The 26,088-nt window shown below is 53.7% G+C and overlaps 10 protein-coding genes across 10 annotated transcripts; 6 read left to right on the forward strand and 4 right to left on the reverse strand.

The window, feature by feature from the left end:
• Positions 1 to 520: 520 nt before the first annotated feature.
• On the forward strand, positions 521 to 1,559 carry BDZ83DRAFT_567501 (Extradiol ring-cleavage dioxygenase, class III enzyme, subunit B; the record flags this gene model as incomplete). Its single annotated transcript, XM_060503963.1, has 2 exons — positions 521 to 679; positions 738 to 1,559. The coding sequence occupies 2 exons, from the start codon at positions 521 to 523 to the stop codon at positions 1,557 to 1,559; spliced, it is 981 nt and encodes a 326-aa protein (XP_060369893.1).
• A 2-nt stretch (positions 1,560 to 1,561) lies between these two features.
• BDZ83DRAFT_603719 (mediator complex subunit Med5) lies at positions 1,562 to 5,409 on the reverse strand. The gene is made up of 6 exons (XM_060507238.1): positions 4,442 to 5,409; positions 4,128 to 4,387; positions 4,012 to 4,074; positions 3,435 to 3,947; positions 2,849 to 3,386; positions 1,562 to 2,799 (listed from the first exon to the last, which is right to left on the reverse strand). The coding sequence occupies exons 1-6, from the start codon at positions 5,100 to 5,102 to the stop codon at positions 1,727 to 1,729; spliced, it is 3,108 nt and encodes a 1,035-aa protein (XP_060369894.1). The 5' UTR covers positions 5,103 to 5,409; the 3' UTR covers positions 1,562 to 1,726.
• An 854-nt stretch (positions 5,410 to 6,263) lies between these two features.
• BDZ83DRAFT_446479 (armadillo-type protein) lies at positions 6,264 to 8,001 on the reverse strand. Its single transcript, XM_060503140.1, has 2 exons — positions 7,368 to 8,001; positions 6,264 to 7,317 (listed from the first exon to the last, which is right to left on the reverse strand). The coding sequence occupies exons 1-2, from the start codon at positions 7,854 to 7,856 to the stop codon at positions 6,406 to 6,408; spliced, it is 1,401 nt and encodes a 466-aa protein (XP_060369895.1). The 5' UTR covers positions 7,857 to 8,001; the 3' UTR covers positions 6,264 to 6,405.
• A 1,881-nt stretch (positions 8,002 to 9,882) lies between these two features.
• Positions 9,883 to 12,075, forward strand: BDZ83DRAFT_567625 (uncharacterized protein; the record flags this gene model as incomplete). Its single annotated transcript, XM_060503971.1, has 3 exons — positions 9,883 to 10,036; positions 10,087 to 10,229; positions 10,285 to 12,075. The coding sequence occupies 3 exons, from the start codon at positions 9,883 to 9,885 to the stop codon at positions 12,073 to 12,075; spliced, it is 2,088 nt and encodes a 695-aa protein (XP_060369896.1).
• A 109-nt stretch (positions 12,076 to 12,184) lies between these two features.
• BDZ83DRAFT_603725 (STAG domain-containing protein) lies at positions 12,185 to 16,308 on the reverse strand. Its single transcript, XM_060507239.1, has 3 exons — positions 15,736 to 16,308; positions 15,476 to 15,684; positions 12,185 to 15,410 (listed from the first exon to the last, which is right to left on the reverse strand). The coding sequence occupies exons 1-3, from the start codon at positions 16,118 to 16,120 to the stop codon at positions 12,543 to 12,545; spliced, it is 3,462 nt and encodes a 1,153-aa protein (XP_060369897.1). The 5' UTR covers positions 16,121 to 16,308; the 3' UTR covers positions 12,185 to 12,542.
• Positions 16,309 to 17,057: 749 nt separating this feature from the next.
• On the forward strand, positions 17,058 to 18,357 carry BDZ83DRAFT_690197 (UreD urease accessory protein). The gene is made up of 2 exons (XM_060511304.1): positions 17,058 to 17,139; positions 17,197 to 18,357. Exon 2 carries the CDS (start codon positions 17,289 to 17,291, stop codon positions 18,276 to 18,278), a length of 990 nt encoding a protein of 329 aa, XP_060369898.1. The 5' UTR covers positions 17,058 to 17,139; positions 17,197 to 17,288; the 3' UTR covers positions 18,279 to 18,357.
• A 279-nt stretch (positions 18,358 to 18,636) lies between these two features.
• On the forward strand, positions 18,637 to 19,315 carry BDZ83DRAFT_603728 (uncharacterized protein). The gene has a single exon (XM_060507240.1). It carries the CDS (start codon positions 18,794 to 18,796, stop codon positions 19,274 to 19,276), a length of 483 nt encoding a protein of 160 aa, XP_060369899.1. The 5' UTR covers positions 18,637 to 18,793; the 3' UTR covers positions 19,277 to 19,315.
• Positions 19,292 to 20,680, forward strand: BDZ83DRAFT_603729 (RNA polymerase III RPC4-domain-containing protein). Its single transcript, XM_060507241.1, has one exon. It carries the CDS (start codon positions 19,535 to 19,537, stop codon positions 20,453 to 20,455), a length of 921 nt encoding a protein of 306 aa, XP_060369900.1. The 5' UTR covers positions 19,292 to 19,534; the 3' UTR covers positions 20,456 to 20,680.
• A 278-nt stretch (positions 20,681 to 20,958) lies between these two features.
• Positions 20,959 to 22,446, forward strand: BDZ83DRAFT_567705 (FAD dependent oxidoreductase; the record flags this gene model as incomplete). Its single annotated transcript, XM_060503977.1, has 2 exons — positions 20,959 to 21,120; positions 21,217 to 22,446. The coding sequence occupies 2 exons, from the start codon at positions 20,959 to 20,961 to the stop codon at positions 22,444 to 22,446; spliced, it is 1,392 nt and encodes a 463-aa protein (XP_060369901.1).
• Positions 22,447 to 22,835: 389 nt separating this feature from the next.
• BDZ83DRAFT_716021 (integral membrane family protein) lies at positions 22,836 to 24,438 on the reverse strand (the record flags this gene model as incomplete). The annotated part of the gene is made up of 6 exons (XM_060511810.1): positions 22,836 to 23,416; positions 23,498 to 23,565; positions 23,619 to 23,707; positions 23,768 to 24,064; positions 24,118 to 24,222; positions 24,277 to 24,438. 6 exons carry the CDS (start codon positions 24,436 to 24,438, stop codon positions 22,836 to 22,838), a joined length of 1,302 nt encoding a protein of 433 aa, XP_060369902.1.
• Positions 24,439 to 26,088: the final 1,650 nt, after the last annotated feature.

Genomic DNA, 26,088 nt, shown 5'->3' on the forward strand with positions numbered 1-26,088 from the left:
TGTCGCGCCTGTCAGAGTCTCGAACACGACACTTGCCTAGCAAACAGCATTCGGCAACTTTCCCCGGCTCGGGTTCGGCTCGGGAAGTGGAGTGACTCCCAAGTGCCCGCCCCCGGCCCCATCGGCCCCAGCTTTACCCCAGGTCTTGGTCCTGCTGATTCTCCGACACTCCAGCGCCAACACCACCTCCTCCAAGCTCGGGCAGGCCACCCAGGCGTCCTCGACAATGGAACGTTTTATCGCCCTATGTCCAGTTTCCGTAAATGGAGTCGTTTGGATTGACTTCCTAACGAACTTGGGCGAGAGAACCTACCTCATCCTCCACCAGCCGATAACTTACACAGGCGAAAGATAACCATTTCAGTGTCTTAAGTCTCATCAGCTTCCGACTGCTAAGGCAGCTTTTGCCTGTTGCTTATTCTCGTGATCCGTACTCTGCTGCGTGAATTTTCAATTACTCGCTTGCCTTACTTCGACCAGTTCAGACGGACGAGTTGAGAACCCAGATAGCAATCACATCATGGCGGTAGGAAACAAAGATGACGGGCCAATGAACCCCGTATTCCTCTTCGCACATGGATCAACAATGATGCTCGGCGAGGAGAGCAATTCAGCTACGTACTGGAAAAAGTGTGGCGATGAAGCCCTCGCCCAGGGTATCAAACACATCGTCATGATGGTAAGCAAGCTCCTCTCCCACTCCTTCTCGTTGAGACCACATCCTACCATCTCATGAGAGCAACTCAACTCACCACGACCACCAGGGAGCCCACTGGGCCACAAACGCCCCCGGCGAAGTCCTCATCTCAGCTCACCCAACGCCCGCAAAGTCACCAGTCGCCTACGTGAACCCTCAGAAATACCACCCCTACAAACTGAACCCAGACCTCGACTACATCCCCACGATCCAGCAGCACCTCGCCGCCGCCGGCATCCCCGCCAAGACAGACCCGACCTTTGACTGGATCCACGACACCTACCTCGTCCTCATCCGCATGTTCCCCGCCGGCTGTCCGCCGACGACGCTCATCTCCATGAACGACTTCTACGACCCGCACTTCCACGTCGCCGTCGGGGCCGCCCTGCGGCCCCTGAGAGCCGCCAAGCACAAGACGCTCTTCATCGGCTCCGGCGGCTCCGTCCATAATCTTTACCGGAACAACTGGGCGCCCATGCTCAAGTTCCGCGACAACTTTGCCCAGCCTACGCCCCCGGAGCCCTGGGCGCTGGACTTCCGCCAGGAGGTCATTGATGCCTTTTGTCCCGCGTACGAGGAGGACGTCCCCACGGATCAGGCCGTCTATGGGAAAGCCATCCGCGGCAAGAAGCCGTGCGGCGGGCCGCTCTTGAGGCGCAAGGTGACGAGCTTGATGAAGCATCCCATGTACCGCGAGGCACATGCCACGGATGATCACTTCATGGCCACCATGTTCGTAGGAGGCTTGTGCGGAGACCGGGGCGACGCAGCAATGAAGGCTGAAATGGGGGCCGAGGACTGGGAACTTACAAATATGTGCAACTCACAGTTCATGATTGGTAGCTGGCCGGAGGCCGAGTGAACGAACCAAGAATGGATGGATTTGGGAATTATTTTTTGATGGTATCTGATACAATGTGACGTACTATGCTGGGAGGCCAAGGCCTCGTCGTTGATCCTTTGTAGTTCCATGTATACCAATCGAATCCCGCCGCAGGCCCATTGTTTCAAGAAAACATACTCCTCATGCTAAGATAGGTCCATGTTGTCCCATTGAAAATCGTCACCAGCACCGAGGCCACTGAAGAGGTCATCGGCGCCGAGATCAAGTGACCCTCCGCCGTTGTTCGACGAGCCCCCGAGCCCAAGATCACCGCCAACACCTCCTAGGCCCAGATCGAGACTGACGTTGTCCACAGACATTCCGTCGCCTTGCGCAACATTGGCAGCCGCGGCAGCCATGGCATCATCGAGTGAACCTGCGCCAGCGTCTAGGCTCAGACCAAGATCGGTCTGCAGCATGGTGTCTGCTTGGATAACCTCGGCCTGGGATACTGCCATCTGAGTCTCTACCTTGCGGTACAGCCTCACAACAATCTCGGCCAGGTTCATGTCGACCTTCTGTAGCTTTTTACACTCCTCAGCATCTGACTTCAGAACCTCTCGTAGAGTAAGCTTCCTCTGGACGGGAGCCGGTACGTTGCCGGAATTGTCGATAAAGTTGATCGAGTTCGACGGCGTGTTCACCACATCGGGCGCGCAGACCAATGCTGTTGCTACATCGTAAATGATGCTCCCACTGCCTGTCTCTGTTTGTTGTCTGATGTCTTCGTAGAGGAGCTGCAGCAAGCGTTTTGCACCAAGAAGTTTCATCGCCACTAGCATCTGACGATGGGTGTACGCGGGAGGCATCCTGTCCATTGTAGGGTGAATGCTCCACTGTACCAATTGCTGTAGCGTCTGTCGGATAGAGTTAGAGAATCCTCCCATTGACCAAGCATCCAGTTCTTGGTGGTCGGCAGCTCCCGTTCTCCTGGAAAGTGGGATACTATCTTTGATTGCTTTCAAGAGTGGTTCAACCTCTTGACTCTTTGGATCTGATCGTTGATATGCCCTGAGGGAATGCTCTAGCGGCTTAGCAACTATGTTCATCACAGAAGAGAGCATGGCTTGTGCCTCGTTGGATATAGATGTTGGTGCCAAAACAGAGTTGAGTACTCTGACAATCGCCTTTTGGCAGTCAGGACGCTCAACCCACAAGGAGTTGGCAAGAGACGTGATGGCAACGACGAGGGATGGCAGAAGGAACGTATCGACAAGATCTGTAAACGTGTCAGCGCAACTCTTAGTCAGACTCCCTCAAGTTCCTACATTCAATGCCTCCCCTGAGGCTCTCTTCCGTTAAGTGTCCTGTACTGAACGCTAGAACGATGTTATGAAACAGAGTCGATACTAGTAAGTAGAAGTCTTGAGGCGGGCAGGACGACATAAGCTCATCGCCTAGTCCGCCCGCTTCCGAGTCAAAGAGTCCGTGGATCCATCCATCCAAATGGCCCTTTTCTTGGTCTGATAGTTCTTCCAAGGACCGACTTTGGTGGCCGTGGCCGAGTAGTCTTGCCACAAAAGAGTCAGAGGATATGATGCCCATATCCGATGCCGAAAGACCGTAGCGATATGCGAAAGCCATGACGAGGAGCAGAGCCGAGCCGAACTCCTCGTAGACGGGTTGGTATTCTCCTTGGTCCTCATCGTACTTCCAGTTGTCTAGAAGATCGCACAAAGGGTGAAGAATTGTTGCAGGTTTCTCGAACATCAGCATGACATCGAGAGACAATGGCTTCTGCGCCAATTGACTGCACACTAGTTTCAGGGACATTGTCTCCTTATTCCTGCAAAGCTGCCCCATCACCTGCTAAAGGTCAGCATCAGACTGCGTTGATAGGTACGGAAGGCTGACTTCTGTCAAAGCTTGGCACACGGCACCGGCGTTTCCTTCTTTACTGTCTAGCTCACCAATCAGAGCCTGCATTCTCTCCGGATCTGCGAGGCATTCTGCGACGAGGTTTTCTTTGACATATCTCCCGCTTGCTGGAAGCGATGAATAGGGTGTTTCTCCAAGGAGAGTCTCAATGCTGCTTTCCCGCAATAGACCATGGAGACAGCAAGCCCAGCAAAAGTCTTCCCGAACTGAGTCTGTGAAGGGGTTGTTACTTCTGGTTTCATCGAACATTGATGATAGAGTGGGAAAGGTGGTCGTGTCGACGCGGCTGAGAGCTTCTGTGATGCAGTATTCTGCATTCACTGGGCCGTACATATGCTTGCTCAGACTTTCGATTAGAATCGGTAATTTGTTCATGAGGAATGAGCGCAAGAGATGTGCCGCTTGATTCCCCTCATTGCGGGAGGCGGCATTGGCAAGTATGTCGAACGAGACCAGGATGAGGTCAACAGTCGTTGATTGTACATCTCCCTGCAGCCGTCAGATGGTGTGCGCATTGTGTCTGCACAGACAATAAAAAAACAAGAAGACTCACCTGGTATCTATTGTTCAAGTAGTTGAAGATGGCTAGATCATCGATCAATGGCCGGCCGACTAGCTATTGCGCTTCCTGTCAGTACCTCTTCCAAAGCGCAGCTTCAGTCAACTTACTGCAGCATTCAAGTATATGTAAAGACCAGCTCTCGAATTGACTATCGGTAGCTCAGACACTACGAAGTTCTCCAATGCTACCGTAGAGTCAAACAAGTCCTCGATCTCTGCATTTGACTTGTTCTTCTGCTCGTCGACTGGCTCAAAACCTGCTAGCGTACTTGTCCGGAACATATCAAGACGGGTCGCGATAGGGCCAGCACTTTGCATGATGGTCGGGACGAAGTTGGCGAGGCTTTCGGACAATGCCTTTCTGATTTCTTATCCAAGATTAGCTAAGTGCGAAGTCTTTATAGCAGTACCCAAGCACCTACCTTGGGCTTCGGGTCTACTCAAAGCCTTGAGTACAACCTGGTTTTCGCACACCCCGAGAAGCAAAGCTACGAATGCGGCACGCGCTGATTCCATCTCTTCTCTCACCTGGCTGTTGTGAAGCTGCCCCATGACATCAACCGTGAAGGCTGTGGCGGCATCGGTGAAGAGCGCAATCCATTTGGCCATGACGTTGGCAATCTCAAGACCCGTCCCTGTGTTTTGTATTGCGGTTCCTTGTGCCACAGACTTGGTAAGCCTATAGAACATGACCTCCTCGGCCGCATACGAGCTCTCCCATCGCGGGAAATTTGATGTTTGGTTTTCGGCGTTGGGCAACTGTCCAGCTTCCCGGGAGTGACCACGAGAGGTCGAATACTTGTACAAAGCTTTGAGGATCGAAGGCGTATCGATATAGTTCAGGCTAGAGAGGACCTGGAGGTAGCGTGGGACTCGGGGGTCGAGGCTCTCGTGATTGTGAGGTTGCGGTCGTAAGAAGAGGTCGGCGACCGCAACTGGCGGCAACGGATGCTTTGCTTGGAGAAACGGAACATAGGATTCGAACTTCTCGGGATCTATACGGTGGGCCAGACTCTTGGCTATGAATTCGGACCATTGCTCAAGTGCGGCGCGCTGGACGCCTCGTATTACGCGACCGTCCATGTTGGCAATAAAGTTGCGGGCTGATTCGAGGTTATCGCTGTCGTGAAGTAAGATGCTGGGCGGATTAAGCCGGGCTCTTTGATCTCGCCGAGGCCGTTTGTACGAGCATACTTCTACGCTTGCTTTGGGAGATGCACAGCTGGGAAAGGGTCAGTAGTTTCGGTGGTGATGTGTTCTGAGAGAGTTGGGGCGCATGCGCATATCTGGGCTCGGACAAGATGGGTAGTGTTAGTTTCTTGATGTTTGGTCGCGCTGCCGTTCGCTAACGCAACTTCCATTATCTTATCCACTGCGGAGTGTACCCGCCTTCACCTTGGAGGTCCATAACTAGGTAAGTGTTTGGCAAGGTAAGGTAGGCAGCACACAAGGTACTTAGGTACCTAACCACGCTGAGGTAACTTTCGTAGGTCGCCAGAAACGGTTACCCTAGATGCCACTAATGCATTCCTGCATCTTTTTGAATGTCATGATTGAACATGGATCACATAGTCCAAAGCAAAGTCTCACCATTGGAATTGTCTTGCCTTTTTGTCGCTGGAAAGTTGTCGCTGAGAAGGCTACTATCTAGCATGCATCAGACAATCACAATACGCTCAACGGGTCAATTAGCATGGTATGCCTTCGCTGTTCATGAATTTGACGTTGATTTCCGCTACTGCCCGCTATTGCGGAAAGTTAACTATGAACGTTGTGAGCCAGTTACCACTTGGTTCTGGGAGCAATTCACGTGGCTCTCAGGCCTCTGTCTCCCGAGTTGAGATGCACTAGCATCAATCAGCTCGTCTCCTTACAGGTGCGGTCTCTGCGGCGAGATGTTAGGCCAATGTAGCCAGTCTCTCCCACGGTGCGCAAGTCCGCCTGAGTGGCCAGGTTTGGCTTTCATGACGAGCCAGATCCCGACCTACAGCTCTGAAGCGGCGAGGCGGCAGACCTGTCACCCGTGCCAACTGAGCCGCGTCATTCGTTCTTTGGCTCGTGTCCACCGCCTTTTCTCTTCCTCTCCTAGGCTGGAGCTTTGAAGCTACCAAAGGACCTGTCTTCTCTTCACCGGGAATGTCTTTCAATCGTTTCCATCAAGCCATATTAGAGAACGCCGATTGCACGTGTTGTGTGTATGTGTGTGGGGGGGTGTTGTAAAACTGTCAGCTTAGCAAGATGCATGATGCGTCGCTGACAAAAAGGACGTGGGTGACGATGGGTGCTGTGGATTGGGGAATATGGGGTTGATGGGATGTTGATCCAATGTTGGCAAGTTGCTGAACCAGCAAACGGGATTTTCGAAGGCCGCTGGCAATTTGGTACTTTACATGTCCATTGAATCGCCGCCATTGGCGAAGCTGAAGCCGCCCTGCTGGGGAGCGGCGTTGGTGCCGAATCCAAAGGTACCGTTGGGACCAGTGCCCTGGGCCATGCCCTCGTCCGCGTTCTCCTCCTCATCAGAGAAGTACTTCTCGATGATGTTGTATGCCTTCATGTAAATCTCCTCGTTGGCGTTTGTCTGGCAATCGTGAATCTTCTCCATGCCACCGCACTCCTCGATAAACAGAGCGTAACGGTTGACAGAGTCGGGTCCCTCGCCTGCGGCCTGCTTGTCCAGGTCGCCGACCTTGAGAATGTTTTCCAAACCGTCCAGAGCAACCTGGATGATCTTGTTGTCGGGGCAGGCCAAGAGATCGCACAAAGGCTTGATGCAGCCCTGAGCGACCAGGTAACGAATCTGCTCCGGCTTTTGCAGGCCTCCTGAGGTCGCATTGCTAATTGCCCAGCAGGCCTCCTTGCGAGTCTTCAGGTCGCCGTTCGATAGGAGGTGGATGAGAGGGGGGATGATATTTGCGTCAATGACTGACTGGATCTGGGCGGAGTTTCCAGCGGTGATGTTGCTGATGGTCCAGCAAGCCTCCTTACGGATGCCATCCTTGTTGGAGCTGAGAAGCGAGAGGAGGCAAGGCAGAGAACCACAGTTGATGATCACCTGCGTCTGAACATCGTCGCCGGTGACAATGTTACCGACGGAGCGGAGAGCGGGCGTCTGGACGGAGGTGGAGGCATGCATGAGGAGCTCTACAAGGCGGCGGGGAATACCAGCCTCAATGACGGCCTGAATCTTGTCGTTGGATCCGTCAGACAGGTATGAGATGGCCCAGCAGGCGTCGATCAGAACCTCGTCGTCCAGGGAGTAGACAAGCTTAGAAAGCACAGGGAGAGCGGGGGCAATCTATGAACATGGTCAGCGTCGGAAAGGCGCAAACAAGAGATGTCACTTACAGTGTTCCAGTCGGGCTGAGGGGTCTTGCCTCTGCAGAAGTTGCTGAGGGTCCAGGTAGCGTTGCGGAGCATACTAAGCTTGCGGCTGTCTCCGAGAAGGGCCAAGAGAGGCTTCAGGGCACCGCAGCTGAGGACGTAGTCACGGCAGTGAGGGCTGTCACCGGCGATGTTGCCCAGAGCCCAAACGGCCTGTTCACGCACATCGGGCTCAGGGCTAGCCAAGAGCTCGACGAAGATGGGGACTGCACCAGCCTCGATGACAACCTGAGTCTGTGTGGCGGAACCGGAAGCGATATTGGTCAACGCCCAGGCGGCCTCGAACTGAACGAGCGTATGGGGCGATCGGAGGAACTCTACGAAGCGGCTGACAACGCCGGTCTTGATGACCTCTTCGATAGGAGGGTTGCGCTCCTTGGACAACAGCTTTCGGAACTTGGTGGTCGCTTGGATTTGGAGGTCAATCTGCTCTGAGAAGACGCCCTGAACCATCTGGGGGAGATCCTCATTGAGCTAAAATAGATCAGCATGGTTGCTTTGAATGAATGGAGGAGCTATAACTGGTGATGAAGCAGAGTTCGATTCGAGCTTTTCGCGCAAGCTCGAGGCTGCAAAGAATCAAAGAGGGACCGACTCGCGCCAAAAGGGAAGTGGGGCAACGGCAAGGCGCCCTGGCAACAGGAGGGGGAGGAAATAAGACGAAGGGTGCAACAGTATTGGCGGGGTTCAAACAAAGAAGAATCGAAGGCCGGAATATCGCGAAGAAAAAAAATGAAATGAAACTCACCTGAGATTCAGTAGGAGCGGTATCATCATCGCTATCAGGAGCGGCTCCGAGGGAAGCGCCGGGTCTGTTCTCGCCAGAGCCAATGCCGCGACGCTTGGCCAAGTTCTCCTCTCTCTTCGCCTTGCGAATCTCAACCTGCTGCTCCTCTCTGCGACGACGAAGCTCCTCAGGCTTGAAGGTGCTCTTCGCCTTGAAGTTGGTACGCCGATGTTCGGGGATGTATCGGTCAGCCATCTTTGCGGTTGCGTTGGTTGATGTGATTGTTGAGTAGTGTTTTCTTGCCGACCGTCAGGAGGAGGGGGGAAGGCAATGTTTGGTCGGCGGTCTGTCTGAGAAAGGCGTAAAGTGAAGAAGAGTCTCTGCCGAGATGGAAATTCTGGATCGTGTCGCGCAAAAGTAAAAAGGAGGGTAGGAGTTGCGCGTGTTGGGAGAAAAATCCTGATATACTTGTCAGGTCGCTGGGAGAAAAGTTGTGATGATGGGGGGGAAGATGAAGGAAACTGGGAGTCAGGGAGGGTGAAGCGAGAGAGCGGGTCGAAGAAATGGAAAGTGCAGGGCCCTACCGTAACCCAATGGGGATGCGTACGTTCAGGTGACTTATGTTTTGCGCTCCCTGATGTGCTGGACCAAGGTACCTACTACGTCGTTCTTTGGGAGGTGCCGGTGGCCGCAAGCGAACTGTCTGATTTTTTTTTTTTTTTGGCACTGGCTTTCCATTGATGGAGGGGCCATCTGAGATTCAGCAGCAGTGGCTACCTACCTTACCTTCCAAGTGTCCCAGTGTGTCCGGGACGATAGGCAGCCTCACCTCCACTGGGGGATTTCTGGGTCGGTACCTTAGGTACGGATACCTACCTCACCGTGCTACCTAAGGTCCCTGGTTCCCCACTCACGGGTACAAAGTTGGCTCCGTATTCATTCAATATCTGAGTTTGTAGCAAAGGGCTTAATTCAATAGAGAGTCGAGTATCGTGGTATGAGATTGTCACCCCACTTTGGCTTTTGACAGTGCTTTTTAGCCTGGTTTCCTAGGGGATTATGTCATTGAAAGCTAGTAGGGTACCTAGGCACTGCGCTCCCCTTCGCTCAGGTATTTTCCCCGCGACGGACCGACAGTTGCTTGCTACCTACCTAAGGGCTACCGCACCTAAACTTCCACAGGGACAGTGACACAGAGGGCTGAATCAACCAACTTGACAGCGGCAGGCAGCTGTCTGTCTCCCAGCTGGAAGCCCCGTGCATCAAGTAGGTACATCCGTCCGGAGTTCCTTCCCTCATGGTGTATCTTACACAGTGGACAGGCGCAAGACACCTGCCTACGCAGTACCTAGGTAACTTGAGCAGTTGAGACCAGCAGGTGTGCCTGCCCCTCCTTTACCGGGCTGGGCAGCAACCTGGCTCCCGTGAAGGGGACGGTACCTAGGTACCCAGGTACGCACGGGTACCTATCAGGTACCTAGGTAAGGTAGGCAAATCCAACGAACAAACACAAGTGAGTCCCCGCGTAAAGTGACTTTCCTTTTAGTGGGGCGCGACGCGCCTTTGAGATACAGCTCCCCAGCTGTAAGACGCGTCAAACTGCCAGTACACTCAAGTGCATCTACGACATGCCAAACGTAGAGTCGGACTTCTAAAATTCTTCAGTCGCCTCTGCGTACTATGAGAGCGGCAAACGACGGCGCCTGCCTTTTCTAGCATTCATTCATTCCTCCGTTGGCCCAAATCATGGCGATGGCGGAGACTGAAGCCAAGAAGGCCATGGATCTCCCAAAGGGCTTTACGCCCCTGAGCGACTTCGTTGAGTTGAAGGCCCTCCCTCAAAGTGTCGTGAATGTTATTGGTCTCGTCAAGGATTTTCGTCGCCCGATGGTTACTACCGGAAAAGGTGATGTGCTCGAATCCTTACTTACCTAAACCCAACTAATGGCTCTTTAGATTATAAATGTCAGATGAGTCTCATTGACATGTCTCTATCGAAGGAGTCTCAGGGACAAGACGTGAACCTCGTAATCTTCCGGCCTCCAGGAGACATGCCCACTGTAAACAGCGGCGATGTTGTTGTTGCCCATCAAGTAAAGGTAAGTCACAGACTTGGCTCCTGCAGACCAGTCAATATACTGATCATTGGCCTAGACTCAGAGGTTCAGGAGTGATCCCTTATCTCTGTTAAGCAATTTCAGCACAACCCTCCACATCTATTCAGCAACAACAATACCTCCTCCTCCTGAGCAAACGCCTGCCCCCTCAAAGCCATCCGCCACGGACAAAAAAAGAATTCCAGCACCCATAGAGGGGCAGTATATCTCTTGGCTGTACCACAACATCGACAAGACGGAAATCCCTGAACCCGAAGTGTTTGAAATTCAAGCCAATCAATCGCTCAATATAAAGAACAAGCTGTGCGAGTTGCAAGATGTTCGGGACGGCAAGTTTCATGATCTCATCGTCCAGGTCGTCAAAGATCCACACGAATTCGGAGACAAGGTGACATTGTACGTTTCGGATTATACGGAGAATGCTGGATTCTTTTACTACACCAACAAACGCCTGGACACTGATGGTGGTCGAGACGGTGACCCTTACGGCTACACCCATGCTAAGACTCGGAAATCCAACTCGGAAATCCGGTCAGAGGGGCCTTTTGGCAAGCAAACTATGCAAATCACTTGCTGGAATCCTCATGCCACTATCATCCGAGAAAGAAGGATCACAAAGGACGATTGGGTTCGCTTACTCAATGTCCAGATTAAGTATGGATCCAACGGGCAGAACCTGGAGGGATTCCTTCGAGAAGATCGAAATGCATTCAAAAACAAAATCTGTGTCGATAAGGTGGATATGCCGGAAGAAGGAGAGTCAATGGACCCCCACGTCAAGAATGCCCTCAGAAGGAAGCGGGACTACGAGAAGCAACTCAAAGCTGAGTCCAAAGAAACAAAATCCACAAAAGGAACGGACAAGAAAAGGCCGGCGGTAGACCAGCCAGAGCAAAAACCTCGGAATGCCAAGCAACGTCGAGCATCGAAACGAAATCAAGCTGCAGAGAAGGAGAAGGCAGCTGAAACGGAGGCGGGCGAAGACGAAGAAATCGAAACGCCGCCAGATCTCAACGAGCAAGTGGTCTGCGAAAATCATGATGAGCCGGCCGTCGACGTGGCTGCCATCCTCGAACCAGCGACACAGGAGTTCATCTTCCAGAACGCGCCGCTGATTGTCAAACTTCCCTTCCACGACGCACAGTACCGAACTCATGTTCGCATTGTCGATTTTCACCCTCCCAGGATACAGGATTTTGCTTGTGTCCGCAAGCAAAACGAATACGACGTTCTGTCCGACTTTTCTGGTACAGACTCGGAGGACGATGATGACGATGACGACGAAGATGGGCGTGTAACCATCGACAAGTATGTGAGCACGAGCGAGCAGAATTGGGAGTGGCGCTTTGCTCTATGTCTCCAGGATGCCACCGCAGCCAAGGACCCAAAGACACGAGAGAAGAAGACGAACAAATTCTGGGTTGTGGTGGATAACATGGACGCCCAGCTCCTGACAGGCCTTGACGCATGCGACTTCCGCACCAACGCAGATGTTTTGTCCCAGCTGCGTGAGAAAATGTTCATCCTCTGGGGAGATCTCGAAGAGAAGAAGACCAAGACGTTGACCGAGCAGAGCAAGAAGCAAAAGGCCAACGTGGGAAAGAAGAAGAAGGCTAGCGACCGACCCCCTGATTCCGACGACGAGAAGGGTGCGAGCGGGGCGTCCAAGACCGAGAAGCTGGCTTTCTCGAACCGCCCCTTCACTTGCTGCATACGTCAATATGGCATCCAAGTCAAGGAGTCAGACAGTGAGAAGGCAGATGCAGGGACAGGCAAGAGGTGGCAGCGAATGTACGGGCTGTTCGGAACCAAGATATGCAGCCACTAGTCAGGTGGCCAGGAACAGGAGTTTACAGGAGTTTTCGGGACATGTATTCACAACGATTGATGACAAACTTCCAGAGCGGCGGCCGTCGCAGGCACAAGGACTCGTAACAGAATGATGTATCCCTAGTGAAATCGTGTCGTATCAGCTAGTGCAAGAGCTAATCAGTTGTCTTTTATCCCCGTTCTAACGCCTCGAGTCAAATAAGCCATCCATCCTAGACAGGCGCTCCCGTTCGCCGTCAAACTACCCAGCATTAACCCTACTTGCAAGAGCGATCCACGAGACACTAGCAAGCCTCCTTGCCTCTAGCCATCCCGCAGTTGAAGACCGAGCCAGACATAGACAAGCGCACGGGAGAAGAGCGGAGGGTAGGGGGGCTCGCAGCCAGTATCCTTGTATAAACAGAGCAAAAGAACGTCAGAGATGTAAGCCGTGGTTTAAATCCTCCCGCAGTCAGAAAATTTGATTCAGTCGCCCAGTACATCATCATCGTCATTAGTAGCAGGCGGCTCCTCCACGTCGGGTTCCTCTTCTTCTTCTTCCTCCTCCTCGAGTAGCTCCCGCCGTCGCAGATCTTCTTTCGAGCCCTCTTCCGGCTCAGGCTCCTCGGCTGCTTCTTCTTCATCTTCCTCTTCGTCATCATCGTCGACGACGATCTCTTCGCTGATGGCGGGCTTTGCAGCAGCGGACCTTGTCGATGCCGCCTTGGACTTCTGCAACTTCTTGCCGTACAGGTGATCCCGGACCTTTTTGGGATCAAGGTACGCTACCACCTCGCTAAAGTTCTTGCCGAGCCTGCTCTGATTTCGTAGAAGTCGCTTGTGAAGCTTGCCCGCGTGGGGACCTGACTGATCAAGGACCTTCTGGGCGATAGCGAGAACGTATTTCGCCGCCAATTCACACAGGGCCTTTTCAGATTTGAGCTCCAGAGCCAGCTTCTCTTCTTGCGTCAGGCCTTCATCTTCATCCTCCTCTTCATCAGAGTCGTCGTCGTCCATTGGTTCTTCATCTTCGGCTGGTTCATTAAGGATCTTCTTTGTCCGTTTCGCAAAGCTCTTCTCGACACCGTCGTAGATTGAGATCAGCTCCGGCAGAAGTTTGGGCTCAAGCTCGTGAGCCAGCCTCGCAAGCTTCTTGTAGTTTGCGTTTCCGCGAGATTCTTCAGTCCAGTTCCTCAACGAGCCGAGGAGCACGTGGATATCACAAAGAGCGCCAGTGGCAAACATGCGGATATCGTCGATGATAGCTCGGGATGACAGAGTTTTGATCAGACCGACGTCGTATCTCTTGCGCAAAACAGAAACCTGATCCACCACAGAGTCGGGTATTTCGGTTTCGCTTTGAATGAACTTCTGGAAGCTCCGCACCTTCCACATGAAGTAAAACTGAATCCCCTTAATGGCAAAGGAGACAACTTCATCCTCCAAGTCGTCAATGTCTTCGGTCTGTTGATCAAACGTGCCTCGACCAACAATGTTCACCAGGAGCTCGATGGTGGATGACATTGAGTCTACTGCGCGCCCTTCCGTTTCCAAGACCTCCATGCAGTCAGATATGCGAGCAAGCTCGCTGATCTTCATCAGCACTGTGGAAAGCGCCTTCAGATGATCCTCTGCTAGATTGCCGCGCATAGATAGCTCGCAGGTCTTGTCGAAGCTGCGCAGTGTGTTGATGACATTCTCCCACAGAACCGCAAGCTTTCCGTCGGTCAGCTCCTCAAGCTCATCGTACTGGCGAGAGTGGAGAAGAGCTGCAGCGGCCTCAGCAACGACTCTCTTATCGTCATGCCTGTTGAATTGAGTGCTGATCTCATCCAGCAACTTTTCATACTTGATCGAGTCTTGCCGTAAAGTTTGGAAGACCTCAAGGTCGAGGAAGTGCTCCATCCTGAGAACAATCGTAGCGGTGGCAGGGTCAGCGCCAAATTTGTTGAGGAGTTGAGGAATGACTGTCGCTAATTCCAAAGCGGTCTCTTCCTGAGCCTCTGTTACCTCAGGGCGTCCACTCTTCTTCTTGTTCTTGTCAATCTCGGCTGATTGCAGCATCGACATCTTTACTGCGGATGCCAGAACCTCGAGCAGGATAGCTTCCTCAGTGCCCTGCGGTCCAACAGCCTTCTTGAAAGCAGTCTCTGTTGAAGCACCATGCGCCTTGGATTTCGATCTGGAACTGACTGTGTGATCGTAGAGCAGGTAGCCCGCCAGCAGCTCCCATTGCTTCACATACGGGACCTTTTCGAAAAGGACTTGGGAGGCAAGAGAAATTCGCGTGTCTGGAACGTTCGCCTGGGTGACGTCTGCGGCGGTAGCAAGGCCTGTGCTTTCGTCCTGCTGCTCGCCCTCGACTTGCGCATCAAACGCCGCAAGGTTCTCTGCTAGGCATTTGATGTTGACCCATGTACTGCGAGGCGAGTCGTAGTCGTCCTCGTCGATTTCGCCAAATGTCTCCTCAAGCGCATCCTGCCCACCAAGCTCTTCCATCTTGCCTTCGATAGAATCTTCCACGCAAGAGATGAAGAAGTTGACAACCGCTTTTCTGATTCTTATGTCGCTATCAAAGATGAGTTTGCCGATTGAATCAACTTCGTCTGGTTCGAGCATTCCGGTATCCCGTAGTACATTTATGACAGAGATGGCAGCAACACGGACGGAAACCTCAGCGTCCTTGGTGGAGATTTCGATGAGACGAGGACGGAACCGGTCAATGAAGTGACCCAATTGTTGCACGTCACGTCTAAAGATGCGTGCCAATTGTCTGAGAACTTCTTGTCGGGTGGAGGCGACGGTGTCTGACAGCATCCAGCCGAGATAACGGAGGTACTCGGGCTGCATGAACACTGTGGAAAGACCAATGATCCAAGATCCCAAGGACTCGACACACTCTGTCCTGATACGCGGGTCGATGTCTCGGTATCTGTGAATGAAGGTGGTGTCGAAAAAGTCCTTGATGTGATTGCCGCACAGCTCTCTATTATCATTGGCCTCGTTAAGGGTACGTTGCATTTCGGCCAGCTTCGCCTTATTCTTGCCCCTCTTGGCTTGCGCAACCTGTTGCTCGATCGCAGTAATTCGGGCATCGAGCGTGTTTGCGACATCAATAAGGCCGTAAACTAGGGAGAGGATGACGGTTGTCGCGGTGTGACGGAACGGGCGAAGTGAAGAGGTCGACATGGATGCTATCCAACGGACGAGGTTCTCCATCAAAGTAGCGTCGTTGTACAGGACATCTGTTTCGTGGACACTGCGAACAACCCCCCGGAAAAATCCAGTGAGGAGGTCACGGAAAGCCTTGGTGTTCTTGGCCCTGGAAATGAGGGGGTACTCAGTCACTTGCTCCTGTACCAAGTTAGCTAGTTGATCCGCGGAACAAGGCTGTCGTTTGCATTTATACGGGGACATGCCTCTTGGAACAGGTCTTGAAGCTCCGTCAGTCGAGCCTGGCAATTATCAGGGTCGCGAATGTCGTCTTCAGTGATCTCGAGGTCGCAACCAGAACACTGGAGCACAAGATTGACGAGCTCCACGACAGCAAGGGCATCATTGGCTTGATATCTGGTCTGCCACTTATCCGCAACCTCGTCCGAAGGCATTCCCGAACCGAAAACATCGGCTATAGACGTGTCAGATGATGGCATCGGCGAATTCCGGGGCAGCGACTTACCATACAGACCCTCGGCTTGCCTGTCGGCGGTGGCAATTCTGACGGATTTCTTGGGCCGTGACGGAAGGCTTGCGGAATGACCAGACGGGGCTACACCGTTGGTCTTTGGTTTTTTGATCGCGGGCTTCCTTGCGCGGCTCCCTTGCGATGCGCCTGATCGCTTCTTGGGTCTGGCGCGGGGCCGTTCTTCGTCACTATCGGCAGCATCGCTCATGGTAGCATCGGATAGAATGTCATCGTCGTCGTTTCCTTCATCGTCCTCATCGTGTCTTTTGCGCTTGGGTGCGGTGACTGGCTCCGGGCTAAACTTTTCGGGGGCTCGCACGACGCGTCCAGATCGACGACGCGACGACTCGGGTTCGGGGGAAGCTGTCGCGCTCTCCATGATGTCGCGTAAACGTTGGGGCAATGTTGGATACCGTCTGAATGCCTACAGGTAATCGCAGCAATGGCGACGATTATTTCGCGCCGATGAGCGAATGTCCGGAGGGGTGGCGCATATGAGGAAAATTGTCGCGTTGAGTAGGAGCGTTTACGTCGAAGATGTTTAGGTGTCGGGCTCTCCAAATTCGCGAGTGGCAGACGGGACACGGACGGGTTGGGGTGTGGTGGATCGAAGCGCTGGTCCCTGCCTTGGTGCTGTGCGAAGGATGGTGCAGCTGATTGGCGAATGAGCAATGGCCGCCTGACGCGGAAGGAAGGACGAGACCACGCACCCAGCACCTGAATTGGAAGTCACCTCAGGTATGAGTTACTATGGCGGGATACCTTCAACTCGTACCGTGAGCGCGCTCACCCGTCAGAGAACAAACACACCTTGACGCAACATGTCAAGGTTACAACCGGCCTATCTGGATTTCTATTACAACGTACGCACTTGAGAGAGACAGTGTGGTAGCTAGGTAGCATACAGTTGACTTGTTCAGGGGTCGCTCGAGTTGGGTAATGGAGAGCGAAAGAATGCGTGCAACTTTACTCGAGGTGCCAATACAAAGTAGGCCGTTCTAGGTACATGTTTCGTGGTGTGAAAGGTCCGGCTCGATATCGAGGCAGCTCTTACTCTATATTTTCACCCTCTCCGCATCAAGTTGTCTTCATAGGGACTTCGTGTCGATGGTTTCACTTTAGTTTACTGTCTGAAGCGTCATTTCAAGGACTTATCAGTTAATGAGTGCTGCATCCTGACAACTGCTCGAGCTTTCATGGACCAGCTCGCGGGGCGCCGGCGGCAGCACAGTGCATTTCCAGTAAATTGCGGCCACACTGTGTTTCTTGATATCAATCAGAAACTCCCATCGAGCAAGCATCGTAAACTCGAGCTGATTTTCAGCAATGTCAGAAATCACCAAAAAACGTCATATCGCAGCCTGCTCATGATCAAGCCAACTTTTGATCAAAGTTTTGGTATGTTGCCTCGGAAATTTTGTATTTTACAAGAGTTTTCTCTGATCCTTACCGCAGACGAAGAGCAACGCCAACTATTTAGCATGGCTCGTCCAATTTACCCCTGATACGTCTTAACTCAACCCACTCCCAAGCCAGCAAAAGCTACGATGGAGTCTCCGTTCCCCAAGTCATCTTCCGCGGCCGGCGAGGGCGAGATCATAGCCCAGCTCCTGCCCAATGGCTTGTCAGGTCTCAAGGGCATGTCATACCAGTACCCCCTGAAACTCATCTCTCCGACACCGGCAGTCGACCAGAAAAGCGTTCTGGTATTTCTACTCTCCTACGGCGGTGGACTCGTCGGAGGCGACAGCGTCAATCTGTCTATCCGTACTCTACCGGGATCAAAACTCAGTATTGTCACACAGGGTCATACGAAGATCTTCAAGTCCGCGTCTCCTGACATCATCACGCGTCAAACGCTCAGCGTCCACATAGAAGATGATTCCGGCATCTGCCAGTTGCCAGATCCAGTTCAGCCTTTTGATGGAAGCGTTTACGAGCAGACCCAGATATTCACAGTTGCTCCTAACGCATCTCTGTGTCTACTGGACTGGGTGACTCAAGGCAGAACGGCGCGCGGTGAGGATTGGAGCTTTGTCAAATGGACAGGCCGCAACGAAATCTGGCTGGAAAAAGAAGACCCAAGCCAGAAGAACCGGTTGTTGGTGCGAGACACAGTCATCTTAGACAGAGACAGCCAAGGCCTAGTAGGGAGGTCGCTACGAGACTCTATGCATGGAAACGGCCTCTTTGGAACTCTGATCTTGAGAGGGCCCCAGATGCAATCACTAGGCAATTTCTTCCTCGAAGAATTCGGTGCTTTGCCTCGTATCGGCGCGAGGGATTTCAGATCAGCGGAGGCGAAAGCGAAGGAAGAAAGCAACTTGACGGAGCATGAATTATGGAGACTCAAGCGCATAGAGATGGAGACGAAGGATGGTATCTTGTGGTCAGCTGCGAAGGTCAGGGGATGTGTTATTGTGAAGTTTGGAGCAACTACAGTTGAGGCTGGTCGGCTGTGGATTGGCATCATGCTGAGTCGAGAAGGCACAGTTGCAAGAGTCTATGGGGAGCAAGCGTTGATGTGCGTAAAATGAAGCCTTTCTTCTTCTCGATTAGTATGAGGAAATACCGGCACTAGCAAAATAAGCAAAGCAGCTCTTCTGGCTTTTGTGGCTCATACGAGACCCCTCGTTGCTTTTTTGATTCAATTATGGCTTGAATGTTTTTCAAATACAGAGTACAGGGTACCTACTGCTCAAGGCCAGTGAGCAGTGCGCACCCTAGCTGCGTCGCATCGAATCTGTGCTTGAATGCGGGGTGAATCAACCCCACCTCTAAGGTAGGTGTGCAATTCAGCGCGACAAGGAAGGTGCCTTGGGTGCTACAAGGGGCATGTTTTGTCCCCCACCACGCTGAGGTAATCGAACATCTTTTTCTCTGGGCGGCATCTGTGACTCTCTCACCAGACACCACCACCAGACAATATTCTTTACCCTGCCATTGCCGCATACCCAACTCGAACATACGGCAACGCTCCACTCTCGGTTAACAAAACGACAAAGGAGATTATCCTGAGTCCGTTGCTCACATTTCATTGTCGTCAGTCACCATGCCAGAGGGAGCGCCCCCGGCTCGAGGCGCCGGTAGGGGTCGACCCCGAGGGACAAGAGGTAGAGGAAGAGGAGCTGCTAGCAGTGCCACACCCAGCGCCGAGGGACCAACTTCGACTTCGAGACCATCTTCAGCACTAGGAACAGCTTCGGCGACCGCTGTACCTTCCAGAACCGCAACACCCAACCCTTCCGCGACCCGGGGCACTTCAGCCAGCAGATTTCGCCCCAGAGTGGTGCGTAGAGACGAGGCGGCGCGAGATGCAATTGCAAGGCAAGAGCTAGAGAAGGACAATGCGAGGGCAAAGGCAGAAGCTCGCGCTCAGGCCCGCTCCCGGGGTCGCAGTCGGCGAGCTCGTGGTGATGCCATGGGTCGGGGTGGTTTCATGTCGCGAGCTGCGGTTGCTAGTGGCCCGTTCTCGCAAATGACGACAGAAGGTACGTTGAAGGAGGGAGTCGCTCATTCGGTTCTCTGTTATTAACACAATCTAGGAGGTGGCAGATCCGGCGGGGGATGGGGCGGTGGTGGTGGAGGAGGAGGAGGCGGCGGGGGGTTCTTTGGCGGCGGAGGCGGCGGGGGCCGAAAGAGAGAGGGTGGCGCGTTCGGAGAGGCCTCGGGCCATCGCGAAGCACGAATCAACGCCGATAGACTCGCCGGATATCCTGTCGACCGCGAGCCCGACTCTGACGACGAAGAGACGGCTGCCCTCATTGGCGCGAAGCCTGGTAATATCTGGCCCATGGGCATCGCCCGCATCGACAAGAAGGAAGAGAAGAAGACGATTGCAACCTCGGCCGAACTCGAGGCAGAAGAACAGGGCAAGGCTGAAGAGAGTCTCTTTGTTGAAGGAGAAGGATGTTTTGGCGCTATTCCCCCGATGGAAGACGAGACAAAAGTCTGGCATGCAGCACCCAAGGCTGTCGTCCAGGTCAAGGCAGAACCTGGTGGCGAACCAGGTGCTATGGATATTGCGCCGGTCGACTTCAACGCCCACGTCAAGTCCGCGACCCCCGAAGCCGAGGAAGAGAAGGTCACCCCTGAACCTAAGACGAAGAAGACAATGGCCGACCCCGAGGTGGAAATGATTACACATGACATGGAGCTTTTGCTAGGTGAATTGGGTACCGTCACAGATGAGAACTCCAAGGCACCCGAGACAGAGGTTGCGAGCAAGGACGGACGTCTGTACCTCTTTCAGTTCCCGCCCTTGCTTCCGCCACTGCAACCTGCGACTGCGCCCAAGATCAAGCCAGAGCCCGATGACGTCGTCATGCTCGACCAACCCGGCGAAGCTGTTGACCTCACACAGGCGGAAGAGAGCTCTAAACCCAAGGTTGAGGAAGCCGATATTGACCTCACGGACATTAATCAGTTGGTCTCCCAGGCTGGAATGATGGGAAAGCTGAAGGTGCGCAAGTCTGGAAAGGTCGAGCTGGACTGGGGTGGAAGAACGCTCGAACTCAGTCCGGCTGCGGGCATGAACTTCTTGACTACAGCAGTGATTGTGGAGGAGTCAGACGAAAAGGCGAAGCAGGGTGTTCCCGGTGGAGACAGTATTGGCATGGGTAAGATCATGGGCCGATTTGTTCTCGCGCCGACTTGGGGTGACGAGGAAGAGTGGACGGTTGACCCGGAGGATCTTGTTGTTCCCGAGGCGTGAGGCTGGACAGCAACATTTACAGGAGCAGAGGAGAGTATGGGATTCCTCATTGTTCGCTGATTTACCCCGCCAGCGGCCCAGTGTCGATAGATCGGACGGTCGAACAACATAAGCCACTAGTGGATTTGGCCCCAAGTCTTGTTTGGGAGGTATTGAAAGGATAGACAAAAAAAAAGATACCCTAGGCTAATTGCATTGCCTCAGTTCGGACTGCTCTCAAATGGGACGAACTCGAGGGACGGCACCGTCCCGTCGGTCTTCCCCACACTCCGCATGTGAGACCGTCCGTGAACACCAACCCCCAAGACGCGGTGGCGGCACTTATGTCTGCAGTATCTCGTTACGGTTTTTGGAATGACAACTTCCATGCGTCCAGCTTTCTTTGAAGGTCTGGTCAACTGATCATGGTGAAAAGAGATTGTTGCGACCTACTGGTTTAATCAGTGGGATCAGCAACCGTCCACCGGCGCAACTCACAACCTCTCGCAGTATCACTATCCAGCATGGAGGGGCACACTCAGAACAGCTCCAACAATGATGGTATACATGTGATAATCATCGGCGCGGGCCTTGCAGGCCTGACGACGGCTCTCTCAACCAAACTTGCGAACCCTTCTCACCGCGTGACGATCCTCGAGGCAGTCAAGGAGCTCCAGGAAGTCGGTGTAAGTCCTCTCATCCTCTCACACATACATACCCTCCACACATCAGCGCTTCTCAGCTCCAAATTTCGTTGAACTCACAAAGAGACGAAATCGCAGGCCGGCCTTCAACTCACACCAAACGCGACGCGCCTTCTCGAGGCCTGGGGTCTCTTCCCGGCCCTCGCCCCCCTCGCGACCGTCCCCTCGACCCTCTCCGTCCACCGCTACGACGGCACCCGCCTCCTCGCCCACGAGCCGCGTCTTCAAGAAACAATCCAGTCCCGCTACGGCCATCCCTTCTGGGGCCTCCACCGCGTCGAGCTCCAGCGCGCCCTCGTCGACCGCTGCACCGCCCTCGGCGTCGACATCCGCCTGGCCTCGCGCGTCCGCTCCGTGGACTTTGCCAGCGCGACCGTGACTCTCGACCAGGGATCCGATTCTTCATCTCCCGACTCCACCTCCACAGTCTCCGGCGATGTAGTCGTCTGCGCAGACGGAATGTGGTCAGCCACCCGCGCCCAATTTCTCAACCGGCCCTCACCCCCCTCCCTGACAGGCGACCTCGCCTTCCGCATCGCAATCCCCATCGACTCCCTCAAGGGCCCTCACAAAGCCGAGCTCGAGGCCTTTATCAAATCCGAAACCGTACACTTCTGGATCGGGCCCCAGGGCCACGGCGTCTCCTATACCGTCAAGCAGGGCCGCATGCTCAACCTCGGCCTCCTCTCGCCCGATAACCTCCCCGAGGGCTCGACAAAAGTCCTCGGCGATGTTGAGGAGATGCGCGGCCTGTTTTCAAGCTGGGATCCCCTGCTCCGCAAGCTGCTCGACCAGGTCGAGAGCGTGCACAAGTGGAAGCTCTGCTGGATCGAGCCGCTGGACGAGTGGGCGAGCAAGGATGGGAGGTTCTTCATGGCGGGGGATTGTTGTCACCCAATGCTGCCCTATCTCGCGCAGGGCGCGAATTCCTCGCTTGAAGACGGCGCCGTGCTGGGCCACCTGCTCGGTAAAGTTCGCGGCCGCGCGACGGGGACTGAGGCTGAGGAGAGTTCGACTTCTACTTCGACCTCTCAGCTCGCTGCCGCGGCGGCCATGTACCAGCGTCTTCGCATGGCGCGCGGCCAGCGCATAGTCATGGAATCATTTGCGCAGCGCGACGACTTCCACATGCCTGACAGCCCCGAGCAGGAGCGCCGCGACGAGATCATGACGGCGTCCCTGGCGCCTGGGGAGGAGCCGCGATCAGGATTCCCTTCGCGGTGGACGTGTCCTGATATCCAACATTTTCTGTACTCGTATGATGCGTACGCAGAAGCGGAGGCGGCGTACAAACAGGATCCGTTCTAAACATCTTCAGATTGGGTTGTGACGAGTGTCAGAAGCTCGTTCGGGCTCTCTTCTTCTATCAAAGACTGCTTCGTACTCTTTGCATACGCGCGCGCGCAACAAGCGGCGCAATCTAGTTTACATTCAGCATATACCAATGATCTATGCTTCTGCCCGCCTTGATTGTCCAAAGACCAAATGCATCCAAGCATCAGATGGCCAGATTTTCCAATATCTGTATCGTTCTTCTTAATCTCCAAGCCGCATGAAAGCAGCTCCATACCGTTCTCTTGCTCAGTATGCGATGCGCCCGGATGTACCCCTAAGGCACCCTTGAACGCCATGAAACCACACAAAGGTAGACATAATCGTATCGATATAATGGTCGGAATTTTCCCCTCTAGTCACCATTATCTATCTCTTCTCCCTCCTCCAAGCCCGACCCGCCCACTATGCTGGCTCTGCGCATCGAGACCGTCGAGGTCGACCGAAGACACGCTCGGGGAGCCCAGCCTGTCCCCCGTCCAGGTGTCGCTCGCTTTGTCTCCTTCGATTACGTACATCTCGCTTTTAGTATTGCTGTCCTGTCTCCGGTACGGTGGCACCATGTACTCCGAGCCGAGTTGCGTCCCCGCCGTCTTTGAGCCGCTTTGCGAAAACGGCCCCGGGTATCCGAGCCGAGAATTCGGCCGCGGCACGGGCTCGTGTTTTCCTATCCCGCCGAGCTCCAGATCCGTGTCGATGCCGTCGATGCTATCGGTGCCGTAAGGGTCGCGGGGCGCCGCACGGGGCGCCGACCGCGCCGTCCCTGATCTCATTCCTCCGCTGATGTGCCCGCTGATGTGCCCGCTCATGCCCGGCGTTCGGTCGGTTGAAGTGAATCCGTTGAGTCGCCATGCTCGGAGGAGCGGTCGGATGGTTACTAGACTGGAGGCCACGATGGCAACTCCGGGCTCGACCAAGGTCCATACCATGGCGTCCGTTCCCATGACTGCAGCTGTGTTAGTACGGTCCGAGGCTGACTTTTGGCTTTCGAGCCCGGAAAGGGGGTTCAAAAAGGGGAAGATCGTACATAAGATATCGGTCAGATCGCTGAGGTCGGCCAAGAACTTGAGTCTGATTAGGGTTGCAATGCTGGCACTGGGTCTTGTTAGTCACTTTCCTACTGGCCATCTGATCATGGGTTCACTTACAAAATTCCCAGACCAAGAATGACAATGACAGTCGCCTTGGCTTGCTTGGTCATCTTGACGCTCCATATCATAGGTATAGGGAGCAAGGCCTAGACGGTGTTAACATCAACTCAAAGGCATTGTAGGTTCGTTAGAGAAAAGTAACTTACGTAGAGCCAATCACTCAAAATCGTCATGACACTGATGGAGTAGGCCGCCGCTACAACAGCGTCTGGCGATACACACTTAGAGTTGGGAATAGCATAATCCCATTGCGCTTCGACAGGCGAGCATTGGAATACATTCCAGAAGAAGATGGCCACACTCCAAACCGTGATAATCGCCAGACTGACATAGATGATCCAGTTGTATAGCTTTGAGTTTGAGAGTCGCAACAAGAAAAAACCGATGCTCAGCTTGATGAACAGCATATCAAGGACATATGTGGCGGTAGCCAAGGCTTGGTACTACATGACTTGATCAGTGACACCAACGAGCACAAGGAGTAGAGCCAACATACCATAAGGGCAGAGACCTCCTTCCGTTGATCCAGGGCTTGGTTGTGGTGGCCGAGGCCATCATTAACGCCGAGGAGGATAAAGGAGCAAGAGATGGTAAATATGATCTGATAGCTCCAGTCAGTGAAGCCGTAGCATGGTCCGCCGAAAAGAAAACCCACCTGGGCAACCAGCATGAGCCAGTCATCGGCTTGGAAGCCTTTGGTCATGAAAGCTCGAACATAACATCTGAGAACGACGGAAAACCAAGAGAGAACAAGGAAAGTGATGGCAGTGGCTACGAGAGCACCACCATTGCTCTCCGACAAATCTACCTCGGCCATAGGGCTGTGGTACCGAGATGCTCTAGGGAGTGACAACTGAGAGAGAGCATGGCCAAACGGGGAAAAGAGAGAGCAAAGCAGCCCGGTAGGATGGTTACATGAGCGAGACAATGGGATATAAGCTGGTCAGGATCTATGTACAGTACTCGACACACCAGGGGCCCTGGCCTGAGAACCCAAGGGCTGGATTCCCAACTTCCCGAAGCGCGGATGAAAGAGGGTCGCCGAGTCTGAGACCCCGGAGATGGGCCCCCCGCAAGGCAGGGTCGACATGTGGAGAGAGACGATGATTTAGGTAAACCAGTCCACAGTCCAGAGCAACCGCATGGATGATGATGGCATATGAATTAGAGGCAGGGAACCACCGAGGGCTGGCCGGACGGAAGTTTTGCATCCTTCGACTGGTGCGGATTTGTGAAATAGGTCCCATAGTACCTGACTAGGCTATGCTTGTTCGTCAAGAAGGAGGAGGAAAGGGGATTGCTCGTAAAGATGCACTAGATAACAGAGACTAAGAAAGGTTACTGGGGGTATATGCCGGACAGTGGACTCGGTCTGGAGAGCATGCTCGAATATGTAATGTATTCTACTGCACAATATCTGCGGATTGAGTCCGCGGATGCAATTATTCGAGGCCGTCTCACCTCCGAACGTGATGAGGGTTGCAGTATGCAGAACAGACGCACGTCTATGGAGCCCGGGAGGTGGGAAGCAGGGAGGAGGGTGGTGAGCTCTCCCGGGAGGAAGAAACGAACGAGCCAAGAGTTCTTTGCAGCTGGTCCCGCAGATGGGAACACCTTTCGCCTTACGCTGCGTACTCGTCGGTTGTGATGTCTGAAAAGAGAGGAGAGAGAGGGGACAAAAGCCGGTGGGCAGTAATAATTGGTATGTTGTGCTGTGCCGCTGCTGCTCTTGGACGGCCGCCGCGGGTCACTCCCAACGCCCAGAGACAGCCTACTTGGTCGAAATCTCGCGAAGAAGACCATCTTTGCAATCAGTCAGGCTCTGACACTGGTCAAGAGCATACGGTATCAGCGTGACTTCACGAAACCACTAGGTTCGGTGAGAGCACACCGCTAGGCCTTGGTTGGTGGTTGTGTTTGCCGAATCTTGAACTTTGTGAACGGTGGTCCCTGTCGTCAAGGAGGTCACGATTGAGCTAGAAGGTTGGAATCTAAGCCAGAGCAGCGACCATGCACACAATGAGGAAGTCAGCTCCGCTGAACATGGTAGACGCGTCGTAGTTTGGGCCCGGCGATTTGGAACATCCCTGGACGTGGTTGGTGTGGTTTCATGCGCGCTAGCAGCATCGACACAAAACGCATCCGTAGCGTACAGCTAAGATGAGGTTTCGCTAATGAGGTAGAAAGCGCACTTGCCACTAGGTGCCACATGGCGTGGTATGAGTTGGAGGGAACTGGCAAGTCGGAGTTGTGAACTTGTGTGTGTGTGTGTGTGATATGAAGCGTCGGACTTGACGAGCCGAGCTATGCGGCCAGCGGAAGACTGAAATACACTAGGAGGCGGCGAAGCGGCGGCCCCTGGTTGGGCTGCATGTCGCTTTCGGATGCAACATGGGTGGTGTTGGAGAACGCTGACGAGCAAAGAGAAGACGAAGGGGAAAAGCAACGACGGATGCAACCCAATTTG

This window comes from Colletotrichum acutatum (genome assembly GCF_030867785.1).
Source record: "Colletotrichum acutatum strain CBS 112980 chromosome Unknown BDZ83scaffold_9, whole genome shotgun sequence".
NCBI classification, from domain to species: domain Eukaryota; kingdom Fungi; phylum Ascomycota; class Sordariomycetes; order Glomerellales; family Glomerellaceae; genus Colletotrichum; species Colletotrichum acutatum.